General features: G+C 40.9%; 1 protein-coding gene across 1 annotated transcript in view; it reads left to right on the top strand.

The window, feature by feature from the left end:
* Positions 1–21,778, top strand: part of EPHA4 (EPH receptor A4) — a 113,531-nt gene extending 91,753 nt beyond the window's left edge. Inside the window, exons 9-18 of the mRNA XM_085298566.1 lie at positions 1,746–1,804; positions 2,599–2,712; positions 2,901–3,086; positions 7,125–7,186; positions 7,720–7,929; positions 10,481–10,630; positions 12,747–12,940; positions 15,422–15,577; positions 15,864–16,749; positions 19,350–21,778. Coding sequence (XP_085154692.1) covers positions 1,746–1,804; positions 2,599–2,712; positions 2,901–3,086; positions 7,125–7,186; positions 7,720–7,929; positions 10,481–10,630; positions 12,747–12,940; positions 15,422–15,577; positions 15,864–15,978 — 1,246 coding nt within the window. The 3' untranslated portion in view covers positions 15,979–16,749; positions 19,350–21,778. The remainder of the gene's footprint in view (positions 1–1,745; positions 1,805–2,598; positions 2,713–2,900; positions 3,087–7,124; positions 7,187–7,719; positions 7,930–10,480; positions 10,631–12,746; positions 12,941–15,421; positions 15,578–15,863; positions 16,750–19,349) is intronic.
* Positions 21,779–22,284: the final 506 nt, after the last annotated feature.

Raw genomic sequence — 22,284 nt, 5'->3', positions numbered from 1 at the left:
AATAAATATTTTAAACTGGTATTTGGATCCAGTGTGGTTTTTAATAATGCTCTTCTTATGTTTTGAAGTCATTTGTGTTTAATGGACTTTCATCAAGAAAAGAAGCTCCCAACCAATTATGGGATGTTCCTGCTTTTTTATGTCTGAATGCAAGTCTGGCTGATATTGTCGGGAGCTGTGAGACTTGGTTCATAGATAGGGTAGTCTTAGCACGTTCACAGGATTTTTATTTTTTTCTTCTGTTTCATGGATAATTTAAAGTTTGTACTGTTGATACAGTATATGTAACACACTGCACTAATAAATGGCAAAGACAAAGGTTGGGAGATGGCCTCTTAGCTGGTAGCGATGGGAAGTTGCTGTTGTTTATAGGCCGAGCGCAGAACAGGAAATTAAGATGCTTTTTGCTCGTGGGTATGAAAGGTTTTCGCTGATGGCAGAATGGTGAAACGCGGGAAGATTTGCTGCCATCAACACTCTGAAAGTCACGTATTTTCTTCCTGCTTTCTCCAAGCTTTTGAACCCTTCTAACACACCTTTGCTAATACGTCTTTTGCTCACCCAGTCCCATTTCCTTCTACCCACTTTCCATTTTCAGGCTTTTTACCAGTGTCACTCCAGTATCCCCAAAATCGAGGTTGTCTTGCCTTGCTCTGGACACCCTGTTCCAGTCTCACCTCACCTTTCCTTTAGTCTCAGTTTCTCTTTCTTCTTTCACTCTCATTTGCTGCAGCCCAGACCTTTTTGCCAGTTAGTTAACCTGGGTCTGACACGATGGGACATTTATCCCTGACTTCCATAGGAACAAGCAAGCTGAGGAGTAAGCAACACTAAGGCCTTCTCTTTGGTAGTGCCTGTTCTTATGTCTGATTCTGAATTTTCAGTGAACTGTATGTAAAAGCCCAAATCACACTTCCACATCTAGATACCATTAAACACCAGGGAACTGCTAATTGCAATACACATTTGGCTGAGCTCACTTCTCAATATCCTCCCTATCAGAGTAACCACTTGTATTATTAACTTTTCTTAATGCCACTTACCCTTTGAGGTTTAAAGCTGAACTAATTAAATATATAACTGGATGAGTAATTGTGTGTGTAGGTGTAGAAATAATAATCTATAGAATTAACATACTATACACTACATTATTGTGTTCCCCTCAGAGGTTCAGGAGAGAGGTCCTGCCATTGGGAGTTCTTTTTGTCCCCCTCAATTATATGGCGATTAAAAAAAAAGATTACATTTTTGATGGCCAGATTTTCTTTGCTTCAGTTGTGATTTATGTGTTTATAGACTGTTTCAAAATTTTCAGTTAAATAAGGGTGTAGGTATTGGCATTTGCCCAATTATGTTTGAAAATCAATCTACCAAAACACCTCTATTGTAGCATTTGAATCCATATACTTAAACTGCTTAAAAGCAGTTTGGCCCTTTTTTGCACTGAATTGCAAATGCACGTTTGAAGAAAAAGTTGCCGAAATGCCAGCTTTCTTTTCTTTGTTTAAATGCCGAAATGCAAATATGGAGATTTGTGCTTCCCTGATGCCAATAACTCCTAGAGCAGTTTGAGGAGAGGAGGCTCCTACCCGGCTGGTAGATGTAAGTTGTGTCATGGGCTCTTGCGGGGGAGCCCAGGTCGTGGCAGGTGTAAACAGCTCAAGTCTCAGCAGGTTGAGAAGATCAAGCTTGTCTCAAAGTAAGATACTTATTTTGAACTGTAATGTTCTTTTTTGTTCCAACAGACGCAGCAAGTACAGTAAGGCTAAGCAAGAGGCAGATGAAGAGAAACATTTGAACCAAGGTAAAAGGCAGTGGGGCTTGGGGTTTCTGATTTGGTTCATAAAACATATCCCATGTTCTAATGCTTAGGAAATAAGGAATGACATTCCTCTTGAGATGAATGTGTTTATTTTTCTTGTTTTCAACCATCTTTATATAAAAAGTATGCATTTTAGTAACAGGGAAAGTGGAAGTGTCTGTATAAAATATATTAGACGGGAAAAACAGGAAGACTGTTCATCTAGTTTTTCCCTTTGTTCCTTTCCACTAGAAAATGCTTCTTCTTGGCTAGTGATGTCTAGGCATGATTTTTCCCCACAATACTCTGCTAAGGAGCACTTCCATCTTTCTGGATGGGCTGTAGGCAGTCCTGCAGAAAAGGAAATGTGAACTTTGCTGCCTTTTTTCAGGACTGAATCCTACTGTTACTTCCATCTCAGTCACCCAGGTACCAAATTTAGGATCTGAGCTCAGAATTTGTTTGCTCCCAAAATGGAAATTTTATATCTTTTTCTTTCATGGATCCATAGTCTGGCTGTTGATCTGTTAGTGATGGCAGTGATTTGTGAAACTCATTTATTGGCAAAAGCCTGATTCTTTCTGTCAATATTGGGAAATATTAAATGCTTGCATTGAAAAATCACATTGGGGAAAAATACATTTAGTCCTTCCTTTTTTTCATCAGTTATTCCTGGCTTACAGTACATTTTGTACACTCTCTTTGGTGTTGTATATCATTAAGACTTCAGTCTCATATGTTCTGTGTTCAGCAGCATATAGATCAGTGACTTCAAATAAAACATTTCTGCCTTGCAGGTGTTAGAACATATGTGGATCCTTTTACATATGAGGATCCGAACCAAGCTGTAAGGGAATTTGCCAAGGAAATTGATGCCTCCTGTATAAAGATTGAAAAAGTTATTGGTGTGGGTAAGTGCCAAAACGTTTGCATTTTTTTATAGTAAATAGAGTTTTAAATCAGCCTTTTGGAGAGCTGGCATCCAATAGTCTTGGTGCAACAGTTCCCCAAAACGAACTGACTGTTAAGGTCTGACAACACAGGTGTATGCTTCAGTTCAGCTTCATGACCAATGGATTCTTGTGCCTTTTTCCTGAAGGGGAATTTGGTGAAGTATGCAGTGGACGTCTCAAAGTACCAGGAAAAAGAGAGATCTGTGTTGCTATCAAGACTCTAAAAGCTGGTTACACTGACAAACAAAGAAGAGACTTTCTGAGTGAGGCCAGCATCATGGGACAGTTTGACCACCCCAATATCATCCACTTGGAAGGTGTAGTTACTAAATGTAAGTAGGTCATTTTCATGACAAGGCCAATTTGGAAGTCACTGAGAAATTAAATCTGTGGATTTTTTTTTCTTTTTACCCTCTCTCCTGTGAAATGACAGATGGAACAGATCTACAGATAGCTAATAGGAGGAAATCAGTGCAGGACAAGTCATTAATCTTGTTGTCAGCTATAAATGGGTTTATGGTTTCAACTGATACTCTATCTGCAGGCAGCTTGTACAAGATTTTGTAGGGGGAATTAAATACTGCAGGGGTCGGAGCTTTTTTTTTCCTTCTTGCTATGCCAAACAGGCATCTTTCACATCTTTGTGAAACTGAGCTGATTGTTACAGGATAGGCAGAAGCAGATGGTAAGCAAAGAATTTTAAATGGTTGGAGGAAAAATATCAAAACAAAACCACAGCATTGTATGTTTGAGGTAAAAAGCACAAATGTAAAGAACAGGGCTTTGAAGTGGTCTGTTTTAGTATGAAACTTGCTTATTTGTTGTCTTTGATTTACAGGTGTAATAACGTCACTGTATTTGTAGAAATTACCTGGCTGATCTTTCTGTACGGTTGAGTTGGGTTTTTTAAAAATTATTTAAGTCTGTTTGCATTCACTGTGCCCATTAACTCTGTCTGAGAAAGAGAATGACTGAGCTCGCTGGATGCTGTTTCCAGGCTAGAACTGCAAATACACCTGTGAGCCCTGTTTGGGTCCGAGTTCACTATATGCCGCTGAGCTGGTGCAGTTACTGTTGAAGATGGCCCTGTTCCAGCCGCCCTAGGTAGCGTGTTGGCAAAGCTAATCCTGAAAGACCTTTTGGATTCAGGGACTTGTTCTCAGCGCAGCAAAGACATCAGAGAGCGAGCCCGTGAATTGCTGTTAAAGGGTGGGATTTGTGGAGCTTACCTCCCGCAGCTGAGAGACTGTGCAAGCTGAGCAGGAACTCAGGATGTTAATAGTGAAAGGAATTAAAATTAGGTAGATAAGAAGTTACAAAATACAAATGAAAGATCATAAAATATCTCCAGTAGAGGATTGTCGAAGCCATCAGTAGCACTGAAAAACCCTGTCTCTCTTGAATGGTGATGGGAGCTGGATGCTTACTTTACCACTTGTGTCTGGAAATCCCCGCCTTACTCCTTTGTGTTTCCTTCTCCTAGTCTGCCTGTGTTCACTGTAATTGAAATGTGCCTCATAAGGGATGTCACTGTTTGCTCTTCAAGACAAATTTCACTAGGGGGAAAAAAAAAAAGGCTCTCAGACTTCTTTTGCTCATTGTTTTCCGGGCCTCAGAACTTAAATCAAAATACAATGCTCCATTTACATTTTGTGAGTCTATTCCTCTCTCTCTTTCTCTCACTTTTCGTATTTTTTTCTTTCGTTTTTTTTTTTCCTTTTTTCTTTAAACAAAGACGGAAGTCTGTTCAGGTCGCAGTATGTTTGCCATAGAGCGTGATTTTTGTAGCACCTCTGTGAAAGAAAGAGGCAAAACAGGATCTTTGTGTTTAAATCCCACTGAGGCGCTAAACCCCATAGCTGTTACAGATCTGGCAGTTATAAATGACTGTATGCATTTGCATAATGCAGTTGTCACTGAATTAAAATGATTTGAAATTTTCACCGAGGAGGTGGTAGCCTGACCCAAGAACATTTCATTGCCTGGCTCATGGTAAGCAATATTTCTGCTGCAGGCCAGCTTGGTTACCTCAGAGCTGGTGTGTTTGGTAAACAGGGCTACTTAGGAAGACATTCATCTCAATTTCTCCATAGGTTTTCTGAATGCTGTGATAAATGAACGCATTTAATAAACTGAAAATTAAAATGTGAGATAAATAGTGGAGTAGATGGGGGTTGAGGGGAGAGAAGCAGCAGAAAACCATGAATACATTATTGGCTGCTAGTCAAGTACTTTAATAATTGACTCGCTGAGGGTAACTTCTCCTCTCTCTCTTCCCCCGCCCCAGCTCTAGAAGTGCTTGAGTAATGAAATTACATGTTAATGCACTGAGAGAGTCTCCCTTTCTTCCTTTCTACCTTGACATAGTGTCTTGTGATTGAGGAAGGTTAATTAAAACTCATTTAGGTGTATTTGTTCTGTGGAAGGGTTCTAGTCACAGTTGCAAGGATAAATGAAATGGTGAAATATGCAGATTCAGTTGGAGTTCTTTCCATTTTTATTAAAGAATGCTTGGAAAGGTGAATTAGAGTGAGAATGGTTTTATTGCATCTCTTTCCTTAAGGATGCAAATACTCAGCCAAGGTCACTAAACCAGTATACCGTTTTGCTTTATGCAATACCATGTCTTTTCTGCTTTGTTCGTGCAAATCAGAAAGTGCCCAGCTGACTGGCATTTCACAAGTATGCTGGTTTGCATGCAAACAAAACAGTAGGAGTTTTGCTATCAGCTGCGAGGAGAGTTAGGAACAGGAAAAAGCCCACAAATACTGGTTGGGACTGACCAGGTGAAATAAGTAATGATCAATGAAATAAGTGATGTATTGCACATATATCTTAGCCTAAATGAAACAATGCAAAAGTTTCAGGATAGCCTTTATGGCATATTGTTTTCTAATCAAAAAAGGTTACTGCAGAATAGAAATCTGACGAAAGAAGAAGGAACTTGGTAAAAAAATGCACTGAAGTAGAAATGACGATGGGAACTTCTCAGTGCTGCAACATTTCACAGTAGAGCAGTTTTCATAGCTGGTGGTTCTAGAGCAGATACTGGTGAAAGAAGCAAGGAAAAGCTGAGTAGTTCTGATAGTTTAATTCTGTCTTGGAACGACGATGTCTGCAGTCTTGGTGACATGTCCACTGAACCTTTCTTCCATGGTAATGATTCCTTATTCAGAGCTGCTCCAGGCAGTTAAGTACAAAAGTGCAGTTTCTCTGGGACATTTTTTTTTACGTAGGAGAAAACGCTGTAGTTCCTTAGCTAAAGCAAAGAGTTGAGAGGAAGAGTTTCCATCCCAGGCTGGTGTTCATAGGCATGTGCTCCCTTGACTTCAGGTGGGCTTAACAGTGCGCATCTCAGGACCAGGCTTTTGCCATTTGAACTTTTACAAGTCATTTAACTTCTCTACATCTCCTGTTGATGACTTTTAAATTGGAGATGATATTGGACTCATTTCTGCAAATATCCAGGTGCTGAATATCAATCATAATTAACCACTGGAAATAATCAGTGTTACTTGTATGTTCTTAAGTGTTTTCAAATTCAGAGTCATGTGACTTTGTAAAGCACTTGAAGGCAACATTAAACATTGTTTATACATTTGCTAATATTTTTAGACAGAAAAGTGCCTAGAAAGCATCGCTGTGCCAGTAACATTACATTTCTCTTCAGCTTGCCCAGGCCTAGTTCTCTGTATTGCACCATGGAAAGCTGAGTGCTGCTGAAGCGTTATACCCCACATCTGACACAATTCATTGAATCATTTATCCTGTGGTTGACTTCATGAGGCAAATGGCTTTGGCTCATTTATAAGTAATGAGAGACACAGGAAACTGATTCAAGACAGAGAAGGCTGAGAGGAACAGTTTATATTTTGTGTTTCTTAATATAGTTGTCTTTGAGTACTATTCCTGCAGACAGTGTTCTAACTCCCCTGAAGTACTGATGTTTCAAAAGAGAGAAAGAGACCAAAGCATTCACGAATCGCATATTGGAAAGCAAGGTTATGTAGTCTGCAAATAATTTAATTGCACTAAAGATTTCTGTCAAGTTTGAACAGATCTTTTCTTCTTAGCTGGCAGTTATCAGTTCATATAATCTTTAGAGACCAGGAGCCACTTTAACTAAAGACCTTGTCAACAAGTCACCCAAAGGGTTAACCTTCTAGATAGGGCCCTTGAAATGTTCTTGTCCTATAATATTCTCCTCTTGCTAATATTCTCCACAGCTAAGGCATAAGCTTGGTGCTTTTCAAATTAAATTAGATTGTGTAAGACAGGTGTCTTGGCAGTAAAATCATGTGCAGCCCATTTTTATCCCATTAACATCAGTATTCATCATGGATTTGTGTTTTTCTTTCTGCAAACTCTAGGTAAACCGGTAATGATCATAACGGAGTATATGGAGAATGGCTCCTTGGATGCCTTCCTCAGGGTAGGTGACTGCTTCATAATAAATTAAGGAGATTTTATATTGGGAAACATTTTCTGGTTTCTTATTCTGGTTCTGTTTTGCAGAGGGATATTGAAAATACAACATTTTAAAAGACATTATGTTTATATTTGGTAAATTCTGTTTCTTTTCTGATTTTGCTCCTATGAAAAAACAGAATAAATGTAAAGTAGAAGGATATAGACTAAATGTAATGTTTAAAACACAAGGCTCTTAAGTAACTCGTGTTTAAAAGGGAACAGTTTTGATTTGTTCCATTTTTGAAAGCATCACACTGCTGTAGACTCATTAAAACTGGACACCTTGCATACATCATAGGAAGCTGTAACAAAACCTCTAGGTTTGTACTTTACTGGTGAATTATAGACACTAGTTAGGAGAGTGAGGAAATAACGCTGCATTTTATTTCAGACAAGATGGGGATCCGGAGATATGCTCTTTGCCAATTTCAGCAATGGCAATAATGTAGCTTTTAGCGTAATGCTCTGTGATTTTCTTCCTTTCCTCATATGCAGAAGAATGATGGCAGATTTACAGTAATCCAGTTGGTGGGGATGCTTCGTGGCATTGGCTCAGGAATGAAGTATCTGTCTGACATGAGTTATGTGCATCGGGACCTCGCTGCACGAAACATTTTAGTCAACAGCAACTTGGTCTGCAAGGTGTCTGACTTCGGCATGTCCCGCGTCCTGGAAGATGATCCTGAAGCAGCATACACTACACGGGTAAGGAAGGAAGGCAAGGAAAGTCTTGTGGGCTTTCTTTTCTACGTAAGGTTTTTGTCCGACAGTGTGGGAGGTGACAATGATTTGTTTTAAAATAATCTCAGGCATAAGTGAAAACCTATATCACAACATAAAAATAAACATTGGCCCAGACTCCATAGTAAGTATAAATTGATGTAGTGTTACTGCTACATCAGTGGCTACATCAGTATTTCTTCTCTAAGGATGTGACCCGTGTATTCTTCTAGCTCTCTTACTGTGCTAGGAGTACGTGACAGGAATCTGATGCCAGAAATTAGAAATTGGGCTTCTGTTCCTTCTGACATCTAGAGAGGTGCATAATTATTTGCCAGAGACTAGTCCCACTGAAGTTTAAGACAGCAAGTGTAGATTTGCCACCAAGAAAAAAAAGAACTCTTTTGGACATCCCGGAGCTCTTCCTAAATTTGACACAAATAACTTCAGCTGGGAAAAGTATGAGGCCTACATTCCCAAGATTGGTTGCGATAAATGCTTTTACCTCACTTTCTTTCCTTTTTCCTTTTTTTTTGTTTCCTTCCTATTTTTTTCCATATATCAGCTTCCCACTGTTACTAATTTTGCTAAGCCATTTTAGTATGTTGTTTGTGAAATAATACTAATGCAAGTACTTCTGCCCACAAAACAACATCCCAACCATTACCAGCCTTTGTACCAATACCGCTGTAATTAATGTTTGCCCGAAAAAAGAAGTCAGAGAGTTTATAAAGTCTCTTTTTTAATTGCTGCTTTTCTTTGTTTTTAAATATCTGCCATTCTCCATCTGTTCTCCCTAGCGTGAGGTTTGTTTGCAGTACTCAGTTTTTGCAGTTTAATCCCCACACTCACCCTTTAATAGATTCACAGTCCATTACAGGGAAGGGTAGACTCATGTGCTATTAAATGCTGGTCAGCCTTGGTATTTCTTACTCATAGAGGTGGCAAATGGAAGAGGCAGAGGTCTGGGAAGCTATATCAGGGAAATCAAAGCTTAGACAAACACTCAAAGGCAAGAGAAAAGTCTCTTTGAATTTAGCCAGTGCAGATATAGTATTATGTTTTCTTTCAAAAGTAAACTATGGGGAATCAATGCAATTTGCATTACAGTGCATTGTCTTCATTTGGTATCAGTAGTAAAGAATCAGGAAAATTTGGATGAAGTCTTCCGTACTCAAACAGCTGGAAAAAAAAAGACCTTATTGACATTTTTTAAAATGACAACCATGTGTAATCAATGCATCTCTGTCCATGCATCTGTGTCTGAAAGGAGGAATCAAGTTTTTCATAACTAAAATGCAATTTTTAAAGAATCCTGTTTTAGGAGGATTGTGCATTTTGTTCTCTGTTAGTATTGTAACTCATTAAAGTGAAAGCAACCTGTGGCCACAAAAGAGGTACGTAGTACCACAAGTTGATTCACAAAGGGCCTGATCCAAAGGCCAAAGAAGCCAGTAGAAGGATCCCTTTTGATTTCAATAGGCTTTGGAACAGGTCCATATTAAACACTTGAGAAATATATGAGGACAATAAACTATTAAGTATACACACACTGCACTCAGTTATGCATAAAAGTATCTACAAGACTGCTGAGAAAAAAAAACTACCAAAATAAACTTAATCAAAAAAGCATAAAAGCAAATGAAAAAACCCTAGAAGCTTTGTTCAGCTTAAGTAAGTCATTCCCCAGATGTAACTGCAGGAAACCAAAAGCTCAATTAAAAACACCTTGTATATTAGCATATACAAAAGGAGAAATCTCTGGCCTGAGATCACTCAGCTAAGGAAAAATCAGATAAACAGGAAGGAGAGAATTCCTTTTAAAACAGTGCAGAACCTCCAGCGGCCCAAATCAGATGCCCCAAGAGTTTTATTTGTTAAAAAAAAAAATTATAACAAGAGGCAGCTCTCTCAACTGCTATCCAAAGCTGCCTTGGGACGTGCTCCAGCATAAAACTTGTGCATTGACCAAGAGAGCCCAGAGCTTGCTTATCTTCTCACAGCCTTTGTAGGATTTGGGATATTGCCCATGGGAAACACCATAGCATTCATAGATCTTCCCAGTTCATCCTCTCTTTATTTTACCCTTATGAAAAACAAGATGTTTATAAACCCACTTTTCTGAGACAGGGCAAACAGGTCAGACAGGCAAGCAAGGAAATAGTAATTAACAGCATGTACTTATTTGTTTTGTCAGCTAAATCTCTAACATACACTTTTTTAAAGCCCTGGCCTTTTCTCATACTTCTGCATTGCCCTAAGCAGAGGTATCTAAGTGGGCTGATAAAAATACATTTTAACAATTTACTGGTTCGCCTCCCTGTGACTGAAGAAAACAGATGGACAGCATTGCCTCCTGGTTGAATCTGACAGTTTTATGGCAAGAAAAGGAGAAAGTGAATGCCTTTTCAGAACGGTTCTGGAATTGCATGCAGAAATCCGTTCTGTATTTTTAGTGGCGAGGTAGAACAGGGTCAGCCACGCGCGCTCCTGGCTCAGCGACTCACGAGCCACGGGTTTCTTTTCTTTGTGACAGGGCGGCAAGATCCCGATCAGATGGACGGCGCCAGAGGCAATCGCCTACCGTAAATTTACGTCGGCTAGTGATGTGTGGAGCTATGGCATCGTCATGTGGGAAGTGATGTCCTACGGAGAGAGACCTTACTGGGATATGTCCAATCAAGATGTAAGTCTCTTCCTGAGGCTTCCTCATCCTTTTCCTTTTCTCTCCTTCTTCTTTATTTTTTTCTTTAGGTGTCTTGCTGATGTTTTTCTGAGTCAATTGCCATGTAGTTATAACACATTTCTCCCAGTTTTTTAAAATGGTTATCATAATTCCTGTTTTCCCAGTGAACCTCTCCAGAGCAAAGGCTTCCATAAATACCTCAAGCCTCGTACATAGTCAGGGAGGCAGACTCTCAAGTTAGGATCTATAGCTTATGCATGTATCCCCCTCCCCCCGCCCCCGCACACTCTTTCCCTGCCCTCTTTCCTTTGCTCTTTTTCCTTTTTTTCCTTTTTTTCTCTTTTTTTCTGTTCTCTTTTTTCCTTCTCTCTTCTCTTTGAAAATAAAGTTATAAGCAGTTGAAGAAAGAAAAGTGAAGATTAGAGAAAAGAGAAATCAATGTATTCAAACACTTGGATCATAATACTGTAAAGAAAGGAGAAATTTGAATATTGATATTAAATCTCAGTGTTATTGAAAGTCATTAAGAAAAAAAAACAATTTAATGCAGCTTCTTAATTCCTCAAAACCCAGCATGTTCATAATTCTTCCAGATTATTTTATTTCTTTTAGGATATCTAAGACAACACATATGAAATCCAATTCTTATTATCAGTTAGAGCATCCCCACAATGGTAGGATAGCTGCCCCCCGAGGACATTAAAAAGCAGCTTTGCTAAATGACCATTCTTAAATTATGCATGTCCTGTTTAACTGTACCATCTGGACTACTTCAGTGTATTCCAAGAGGGAGCATACACAATGTCTGCTATTTCTGAAGAGTATTTAATAATAATACTAATAAGGGCTTTTTCTAATAGATTTTTTATTAAATTAAAAAAAACAGTGAAAATGAGACATAGATTATCCGTAATTCTTTCCCCGGGGGATTTATAAACATAAAGGAAGAATAAAATGTTAATCTGAATATATGGCCATGGGAGTGGTTAAGTCATTTTACAAATCATCTGCTTTCTTATGTAGAGCTGAACATTTTCAGAGTGTCTAGATGTGGATGGCATTTAATCTAAACAGAGGATTTAATTTTAATTCCCTTCTGATGTGAAATGTCTCTTCTGGCACTCAGTCTTGCTTTCCGTTGCTAACAGGAAGTCGTCAAGACTTAGCAAGAGAACAAAAATCATCAGATTCATCGTAGTTATATAGGGCACGTCCACACAGCACAGTAGGGCTCAGTGCAACAAACCTAGAGCTAGCGGATTAGGCTGGTACACAGTGCTAGTGTGCAATGCTAGACCATGTTGAAAAGCTAGTTTGAAGAGCACAGCCAAAGCCAGTGTTAGCGTCTTTGCATCCCCTTTTTAGTGCATGGTATAGACATACCATATTTTTCCCCCTCGACAGTGGTGCGAGCAGTGCTTTCCAGAGCCTTTTTGTTAAGGTCGCACAGATGGTTTCTTATCTCCGCATTTCTTAGTTCAGGGCATGCAGTGCTGAGGGAACAGGTTCTGTACAGGGCCTGGGCTACTGCTGGAGAGAGGTAGCCCAGGAGGGGCTGCCTCTGCTGCCCTCTGAAAATGACGGGGAAAACTTGAGCTTCAACATGCTGCATCCAGAATTGGCAGATATTAACAGATTTCCTGTGGAGCTGTTGCTTCTCCAACCCGCCATCCACCAGGGATAGCTGATTAATTCTAATGTGGGCTATTTTGCCTCCCTATATGCCATGTTCTCTTTTTGAGGCATTCCCCTGCTGGATCCGATGTCTGCTTTGGATGCTGTACCTAATATTCGTGTTCTTCTGTATTAATTGCCACTCCCTGGGTTGAAGTGTGTGCAGTGCTCTTACACTCACAATTATACTTCAGTCCTCATAAACAGATCCTAAGATTTGCTTCTCTACTTGCTGTAACTCTTTTAGTTTTTGAATTGTCAAGGGGAAATGACAGCATTGAGACCACCAACTGCTTGAGTCTGAGTAAGTTTTCCACATTGTTTCACTTAACTGAGGATTTGTTTCCATAATTTGGATCACTCTAGGATAAATGATGCTCAGCTGGTAGATGTGAGAAGCATCTGATGCTCTCTAATGTCTTCCGAATTGTGCCATTTATAGGTTATTAAGGCCATTGAAGAAGGGTATCGGCTGCCACCCCCGATGGACTGCCCCATTGCTCTCCATCAGCTGATGCTAGACTGCTGGCAGAAGGAACGCAGTGACAGGCCTAAATTTGGACAGATCGTCAACATGTTGGACAAACTCATCCGCAACCCCAACAGCCTGAAGAGGACGGGCGGCGAAAGCTCCAGGTCAGCTGTGTTTTCGTAATGGTGATGTATGAGGGAGCACATTGGAGGCGACAGGCAGGTGTAAGTCACCAGGCTTGTGCGCTCGCGTTCAAGCCTGCGCCGTGGCTCTGCAGCACCAAGACAGCACGGCACTAGGTCGCACCGCGCAGGAGAGCTGAGGGGCTGCAGGGGTGCACTGCTGAGCCCCACGGCGCGCTCCAGGCTCGCCTCGCTCTGCTGGCAGGCAAACCGAACGAGCAGAGCACTTGCTGTATTACACCAGCGCTGACTGCCTTTATAACACGGATTTAAGTACATCCTGGAAAAGTTCTGGTGCAGTCAGGCTCTGTTTGAAGGCAAAGTGTGAAGTGTCTTTTTCCTCTGCCCCCACAGTGAAAGGGCTTGCAAGGGTCCTTAATGTGGTGTAACTAGCAGTAATTATGTGGTTTTCTGAAGGAAAAGTACATCATCAAGTTTTATAAACCCTAGATTTGTGTCGGATTTGCAAATGAGCATTACAGCCAACACCTTGCGGGCATTGGGAAGGTGTGGATTAATTTTTATGTGAATTTGAATTTAATTTTGTGGAAAGCCAGTTTCATGTCTCCACTGATCCCACGTTACATTTTTGTTTTATTTTGTTTGCTAAGCTTGGTATACCTGGTACATGTAAAAGGAACATAGTAGGAAGGAAACTCCCAGCGCTCTAGAAAAAAAATCTTTGTTTTGGGGCAGATCAGCAGTTGCTTTATGCCAGTGAAACACTGATGAATTAACAGGAGCTTTGCTAATTTATACCAGCTGTGCTGTATTATTTTCAAATATTTTTGCTTTGTAAGGTGCATTTGTTTACAGCAAATCGGGAAAAAGCTTGTAAGAAAAGAAACAAGGGGAAAATAAGGGGAAATTATTTCTCAGTAGAAGGAAAGGCACAGAAATATCCGTTGGCAATTGCAAAATGAAGTTTCTTGAATCAGTGAAGGAGTAACGGAGGCCAGAGATGTCCTGATTTAGCCTCCAGCCGGCTAACATCCTGGAAAAAGCTGTTGTTCATTTTTAAACTTGTAGATTCCTTTGTGATTCTTGCTTATAATTTACGTTATCAGAAAAGGAATTATTAACCCTGTGAGACCACTGTCACCACATTTCTTCTAGACTGCTTTAACTATGGGTTAAATATTTTAGATAGTGGGAATCACAGTCTGATCTGCTTTGATAATTTACGAACTGTTTCATTTTGTTTTGTTGCAATTTTCATGTATCTATATCTCTATATAGATATTTTTCATTATAGATATATATATGTATATGTATATATAAAATATATATAAATTTAAAATTTTATTATTATTATTATTTTACAAAAGTTAATAGCCTGTTCAAGGTTATTGCATGTGCATGGCTATCTATACATCTTTATAGTATGGAATATGGATTACAAGTATGCATATAACGTTAATATAATATCTGACTGTATGTGGAGCATAATTGTATGTAATTAGGTTGCAGCCATTGGTCTGATGTTAGATAGTACAGTAAAAGAGTTGTACCAAGTGTTACCAGCATAAACACAGTGCCTTGGGCAATACGTTACAATGCTGTTGCACGCCTGATCTTTGAGGCTGTGCGTTTTCAAATAAATTGCTGGATGATAATTGTTTTGGTTAGGTATATAGTAGTAATTTATAAAGGCTTAGTGAAACAATGTGATTTACAAAATACACGGAATAATAAACGAGTTATTAATAGGTGAAATGAATTTTGTTAAATTTGTGCAAGGAAAAATGAAGCACATTCCACAGCCCAAACAAAGATCAAAGCTGCAGTATTCCCGCCAGGCCTGGCACACGTGCTGGTCAGGGATGGATTGATTAAAGAGCAGATTAACTCCCTGCTGTCCTGAGCTTGTCTCGGTGCACTGAGCTTGCTTGTGAACCTGGCTAGAAACAGGGCTTATCTGCACCCGCCCTGAGCTTTGTGCTCCAAACCAGTCTGGCAGGTTGCGAGCTCCCAGCTCCTTTGCTCATACTTCAGCAGTGTTTCTATAGCTGCTGAGCTGAGGCCTGACGTATGCGGGACTGGCAAGGTCTTGAATTGCTGTGTGAGAGACAGAGACACAGCAGTAGGCTGAACATGTTACAGCATTGCCATCTTTTTTGTTTTTTATGGCTTATTGAAGTGTTTTTTTTTTTTTTTTTTTTTTTTTTTTTACAAATCTGGTTGCATCCGAGGCCAAAACTGTAAACGGTGTAGTCATTGAAAGCAGCGATGGACATCCAGGGTCCGATTCATTTGTGGCATGGATTGGCCCGTTATCTTACGTTTTGCTACGTTTCTTGCCACTGTGTTGTGTGCAGAGAGCCACGAGTTTCACTAGACGCTCAGCTTGCTGCTCTTGCTTGCCGCAGTCATTGAGGATAGTCGTTGCAGGGGCCAAACTGGGGTTGAGAGTGGTGGTTCAGCTGACGTGATTTCTCTGTCCTTTTGCTGCTTGGCATTCAGGCCCAGCACAGCCCTGCTGGATCCCAGCTCCCCGGAGTTCTCAGCGGTTGTTTCTGTCGGTGATTGGCTCCAAGCCATTAAAATGGAGCGGTACAAGGATAACTTCACAGCTGCTGGCTATACCACCCTAGAGGCTGTGGTGCATGTGAACCAGGAGTAAGTACTCAGCGATATAACAAAAAAATGGTAAATCTGGATTTAATCGGCCTCTTTTGCTTTGTGCTGCATATCATTGCACTCATTAAAGGAATGGAATGCCTTTCATTTGGACGGAGCAGAACTTTAAATGCCTCCACAATGCGTTCACTTATTTAATTAAACATTTCTGTACATCTGCCTTGCTTTTGCCATGTTACTTGTGGTTGGCTCTTAATATTTTTCTCTGCCATCAGCATTTGATCCTCGGCTCTCAGCCCCCTGCTTCTTCTCTTGTTTTACACAGTGACCTGGCAAGGATCGGGATCACCGCCAGCGCGCACCAGAACAAGATCCTGAGCAGCGTCCAAGCAATGCGCACCCAAATGCAACAGATGCATGGCAGAATGGTTCCCGTCTGAGCCAGTACTGAACAAACTCAAGACTCTTGAAATTAGTTTACCTCATCCATGCACTTTAATTGAAGAACTGCACTTTTTTTACTTCGTCTCCTCCTCGCCCGTCGAAATAAAGATCTGCAGCATTGCTTGATGTACAGATTGCGGAAAGTGAGCCTGTGTGTTGGGAGGGGGGCCTCCAGAAATGACAAGCTGTCATTTTAAACCAGACCTGGAACAAATTGTTTCTTGGAACATACTTCTCTGTTGATCAACAATATGTAAAATACATGTATCTATATAAATATAAAGTCACATTCAAGTTTTGATGCTATGTTTGCTGCCAGATACTGTGCTTAAAAAACAGAAACGAATTACTTTCCTTCCCCCTATGACCTGTAGGATTACAACCATAGCGTTTTATTTGTGGGTGAAACCACAGTTGTACATCTTTCACTGGAATGAAGAATCTCCCCGAGGATATTTTTTGCAGACTTGATGCATCACTAATACCTTGCAGAAACCTCAGTGAGAATATCATTTGGCTAATCAGTGCCTGTCGCTTAGTGATCTACCCATTTACGGGCTTGAGACATGAAATGACCCACCTCATGGATTACTGGGCAAAACTGGACTTCTGGGAGATCATCGGCTGTTGTTGTGCCGTACTGAATCCTGCCACTTAGAGACATTTTGTGAACATCTTGCCAGTAGTCAACTGTGATAATTGTGGCTGTGGAGCTTTCAGACTTCTTTTCTCTTTCAAGAAGCAATTGCCTTTGCCACAGAGAGAAGGTCAGTGGAAATAGAGTCTGTGAAGTGTTCGGGGTGCTTTATTTCTTAAGTTGTGCTCCAATTTCATCACTATATGGAAAAAGGTGCTGTAATATGTATTACATGGGGGTTCCCAACAGGTTTGGATAATCCTGTGCTGGTTTCCCAGACTAATGGCTTAGTGTTTCACACTGTTTGCTCTGTTTGATGAAAGTGAAAATTGTGCAGTTTCAAAGCCTGGTCTTGCTCACAAGCTGTTGCATGTTGGCATGTGCAGATGAGGTGCTGGAGTATGTGTTGGGGCTCAGCTGAGTGGGAAGAGCCTGACCCCAGTTCTCACTGAGCAGTAGAGAAGTCTTTATTTTTTCAGTGGAAGAACTGGATCTCCCAAAAAGGAGGAGTAGCCTTCTGAAGTACAGATACTCACAAATGTATTAAGAAGGAGAACCAGGGAGGTTTCCTGCCCTCTCATGAGAAGTAGTGGAACCAATATTTGTGTTTTAAGATGAGTCCCAGTTGCTGTGTCAGTGGTTTTATCTGTGTGGGAGCAGAAGAAAATGGGGTTGTGCAGGCAGCCTGCCGTGTTTTGCACGGTTTGGGTGTAGGGCACAGTGACAGCTCTACGGTGTGCAGAAGTGTGACTCTTCAGACAGGGTGATCCAGTCTCATCAGCTGCAAGAATCAAATTAGCTTTTGGGGCATCCCTGTAGACTGGATTATCAGGGCATGTGGGTCTGAGTGCAAGGCATATGCCAGCTGGCATGGAGGGTTGGGTTTTCTTTCCCAACTCTAGTCTCAAATGCTTTTCCCAGTGGCTTTAGGCAGCATGGTTAAGGCCTACGTGCACTTCTGTGTGCATGGGCAGCCAAGGTGGAGTGCAGCCGGCTTGAAAAACTGCCCTGCATCTCCTCTGAGAACCAGGCGGCAAATTGAGAGGAAGCATCCCCTCGGCTGCCGCGTGGGTGTTGCTGCTGCAGGAGTGTGGTTGGCCTTGCTAGCTCACACGAGATAAGGCTTTGTTCAGTAAAGATCCAAACACACTTAGCTTGAATTCTAATAATTTATGTTAAGGCTTCTGTAACACTTCTTGACCAGTAAAAAGGGGACCGCAGGAATGTATAAATTAGATTCTTTCTAAGGTTGTTTTGAGGACCAAATTTATACGAAGAGCTTAAATAAGAGACAGGATTGGGCCCATATTTGCTGTGATGGGAAAGAAGAGAACTTTCAAGACACTGGCTCTAAAACAGACATTGTATTTCAGCTGGGCTGGGCAAAATGTCTGGAAGATGAGATTTCTATTTTGATGCCTCCGAGACTGCTTCTTTGGTCTATAATATTTTGGTCCCACTCTGCACCTGACAGCAACTTCAAAAATGATTTTAGGGGCTTTGTATGTCAGGATTTTTAAAATCACTACATTAGTTCTAAATCCAGAACAGCCGAGTTGGACAAATACTATATCCACAATGTTGCTCACATCATTTTTTGTCACTGTTAACAGTGACTTGCTTATTTTAACCAGTAACTCTCCCTCACTCCAGCTTATTCAGAAAGCAGGGTATGGGGTGCTAAATTTGGACCCTGTCGAGTCATGGTAGCTTAGTAAAAACCGCTCTGCAGTATTACTCATAAAAGCTTTTCCATTTGGAGGAATTTAAGATTTCTTTTAAAAAACTGCTTAAATCGTCATGTTTTAAACCATCATTTTTCCAGCAACATAGCAACAGTTTGCTCATTTTAAAGACCCAATAGCTGTACTTTCAGCAGCAAAATCTCCTTCACTTCTTAAGTGCAGAGATTTTAAGATTCCCATTGCTGTAAATCTGTTTCATAAAGTTGAGATTGTCCTTTTCCATAAAAACAAAATGCACCCAATTTCCTGGACAATTTGAAGAATTGTTTTGTTGGCATCTAGTAACAGTTGTTCAAAATACTTCAATATTTTCCATACAAAATGAATGTAACATTTTGTCCATATAAAATAGACTGCCTCTGAAGGCAGTTCAGATGGCAAATGTTCAGAACTGCTGTTCATGGTTATAAGCTCCTTGTGATAAAATATGAGTAGTGTGAGGGCACGCACTTGAATGTGATTTTAGCTGCAGGAAAGCAGATTAAAAAATAATATGTGGCACATGTGTATGTTATATATCCATTTACATTATGGCATGGAAACAAGACCTAAAAGGGAAACAGTGTGAGGGAAAGAAGGGGACAAGGAAGGCAAAGGGTTCTCACCTGAAAAAGTGCAGCTTTGCTCTGTCCTGCTGGCAAAGTAAATTGCCTGTGAGGAGGTTGTAACAGCCATGGCCTGATTTCTTCTGGTATCTAGGCGACTTGCATCTTTCTCCTGCTTTCTCCTTCATCCTTTAGGAAATCCTTCTCCCCCAGTCTGAGAGAGATGTTTAATTCTGTGAACTTGCTCCCATCTCACCTCTTCACAGGGGCAGAGATGAGATCAGGGCTTTTCCTTTGATGTGAATTAGCCATTTTGCCAGCAAAGGAGGGGCTGGTGAACCCAAAACTAAGATATAGCAGTTGGGAAATCTAAGAGGAGGGTAGGTGTACGTCTGCTATTTTGCATATGTTTTAATATCTTTATGTTTTCTGTTGTGCAGGGAAATTAGAATTTGCTTTCGTGGCCTCACAGCCCGTCCTATTGATCATACGGACCATGGAGGAACCTAAGACTAGACATGAAGCCTTCTGGATCCACAGTTACGTCTTCCCTAGCACTGATTCTGGGAGAAACACACTGAACAGTCATTGGTCTCTGAAGAGTGTGACTTTTACTTTCTTCTTTTTCTTCTCCAACCCTCTGTTTTTTTCTTCATTGGAACATAACCAACCCAGACTCAGCATCCAGTTGTCATTTGAGGAATGTACTGGGTCAAAGCCCTGCAGACTTCTTGATTTTTTTTCTCCCCTTCTGCTTTCTCTTTCTACCTTTGGTTTTATTTATATATATTGTTATTTTCTCTCCTCATCCCCCGGCTGTCACTGCTGCATCTCAGATGAATGCAGGTGACAGAGCTCTACACTTGTTACCATGGACGCCAGGCCAGGTGCCGCCACAAAGAAACCAGTTGCTGTGAGCTGCCTGTATACATTGCCGAAGTGGCATTTTACACAAAACGTGCCATTGCAGTGATATAAATATATTTTTTTCCTTGAATGGATAATGGATTATTATCTCCTACAAAAGGTGCGTATGTGTGTTTGTGTGTGTGTGTGTGTGTGTGTGTATGTGCAAGTCACCTCATGTGTAGAACTGCCTGTGAACGCGCTGAAAGCACCTCTGAAGTGCGAGAGTCCCTCTGTCGTAGGAGAGCAGGCTATAGCTCGTGTCTGCAATGGCAGCAAGAACACACACATTCAAAAAAAGTTTAAAATTTCTGTATCTGTAGGTGTGTTTTTAGCTGCCACATTAACCTTAGTGAGTAGCTCTGCAGCCTAAAACAGGGGCACTTTCACATTAATTTTGGAGTGGTGGATTACAGGATCCATAAGAGTGAAAAAGATTTTCATAACTATCATTTATTCTTCTTTCTTTACGTGCTGTTCATGATCAAAACCAACCCAGTTTCCAATGACAAGGTGATGGAGGCAACGCTTGCATATCCATCCACTGGTAACCCTGAACTGAATTTTTAAGTAGCCTTTTTTATCTACAAAAATAGGACTTCAAAAACTTGTTGAATGCGAACAAATATATGCAGTTCTTCCATTCACAGAAGCATGTTGCTCTGTGTGCAAGCTGTGAAAAATTTTAATCTTGTAACTTAATAATGAAAACAGGTTGATAGCTCCCAGCACAGTTATGGAACAAAAATACAAGACTTTTAAGGTTACTGCAGTTAGCAGAAGGGCTGCAAAAGCATGTCCTGTTCCTCGTCCATGTAACAGAAAGCTGAGTGAAGTGATGCAGAAGGCACTCTTCTGGGGTCCCAAATCACTGGTACTACCTAGAGCAGCTTACTGTGCTCGGAGAATTCACTGTTAATTCTGAGCGGAGCTGTACGCTAGAGTCCGGGCAATGGACCGCGTGGGTGGCGATGGGCTCTGTGTGCCGCCTGGCTGCCGAGGGCTCCGTGGTAGCCAGGGCAGCCCTGCAGCCTGCTGCGAGATGAGCTGTCCCCCAGATGTACCTTGGAGAAAGCTAGATGTGCCGCAGGAGAAGAGTGCGCAGCATTGACCAGAGCCATAAAGTGGCGTCGCAAAGTTGCTTCTGTTTCCTCCTCTTTTCCCTCCTCCTCGTCCCCTTTTAGTTCGTTAAACGAGGAATTACAGGTCAGGAGAGCTGAGGGGGGCGAACGCAGCCGTGCTGCCGGCTGAGGCCAGGCAGGGCAGGTTGGTGCCGGGAGGCATGAAGGGTGCGCGGCAACGCAGCACGTGCAGCGGAGCAGCGTGGACACGCAGCAGCAGCCTGCGCTTCCCAGTTGCAGAACGTGCTATCAGCGGGACTCTGGCATGAAAATCCCCTGTTAGGAAGCTGTCCTGCTCACCACACCACTGGTTGCTGTTTGTCCAGGTTTCTTGCTGTACTAACTTTGTGATGGATCTATGTATTAAAAAATATATATGTATAAAATACAAAAGGCTGGTAAGTAACCAGTAAACAGGACTTAAAAAGCAGTATTTTTCTTTTACGTGACATTTTCATAACCAGAAAAAAAAAATCTGAAATACTAATCAGACAAATAAAAAGAGAGTGCATTTATTTTTTTGTATCACTGCAAGTATGTTGGAATATGCAAGGACTGTGGTTACAATTAGAATGTATGAGGCATATTATAATTTAGTTCATACTGAAAAAATCTAACAGCATTTCTTGGTTCGTGCATTTGAACGATCTCTGGGTTAGGTATATAGATTTTCTATTTTGTTTTAATTTGTAATTTTTTTTCCCCTCCATGAACTTTAGGTACACATAACTTATGTCATTTATTTATGGTCTTTTATACCTAGTTTGTAAAATTGTAAAATAGCAAACAATGCAAACATTTGCATTTGAAAATAATAAAGTAGTTGCTGTACAAACCTGAAATGGGCTATTACTATATTATTGCATCTTTTTATTACTTAATGTTTATCTACAACAGATATGAGTACAGAACTCGGAGTAATGATAGTCCTGGTCTTCGCCCCTGAGGGATTAATTCTCTTCAATAGATTTCACAGGAATGCACTCCCAAAGTGCATTTTAACTGAGCAGCTCCCACGTGTATTTTAAAGCATGTTGCTTTCTCCTGTTACACAGATTCTGCAGAGCACTGAGTATTTGTAGTACATTGAAGACGCTGCAGTCAGGCTGACCTTGTTAGCAGTCCCAATGATTTTTCCTGGGGGAATATGGAGTACCTGTGGGGACGTTTGCCCAAGAAAAAACTGCAGGATCACACCACCAGTTTCCCTTGAACTCCTGGAATGCTCTGAGAATACTCTCCCTCCCCATCCACTGTCTGAACCTTTCCCTGGGAACTCTTGGGCCCTGGCGGGAGTCCAGGAGTTTTTGCGGTTTACTTTGGGCCAAGATTTCACCGCTAATACGTG

Source organism: Rhea americana, unplaced genomic scaffold, assembly GCF_003343005.1.
Source record: "Rhea americana isolate MKP2758 unplaced genomic scaffold, rheAme1 scaffold_14, whole genome shotgun sequence".
Lineage (NCBI taxonomy): Eukaryota > Metazoa > Chordata > Aves > Rheiformes > Rheidae > Rhea > Rhea americana.
The sequence above is the reverse complement of the archived record's forward strand: the minus strand, read 5'-3'. Positions and strand labels throughout refer to the sequence as shown.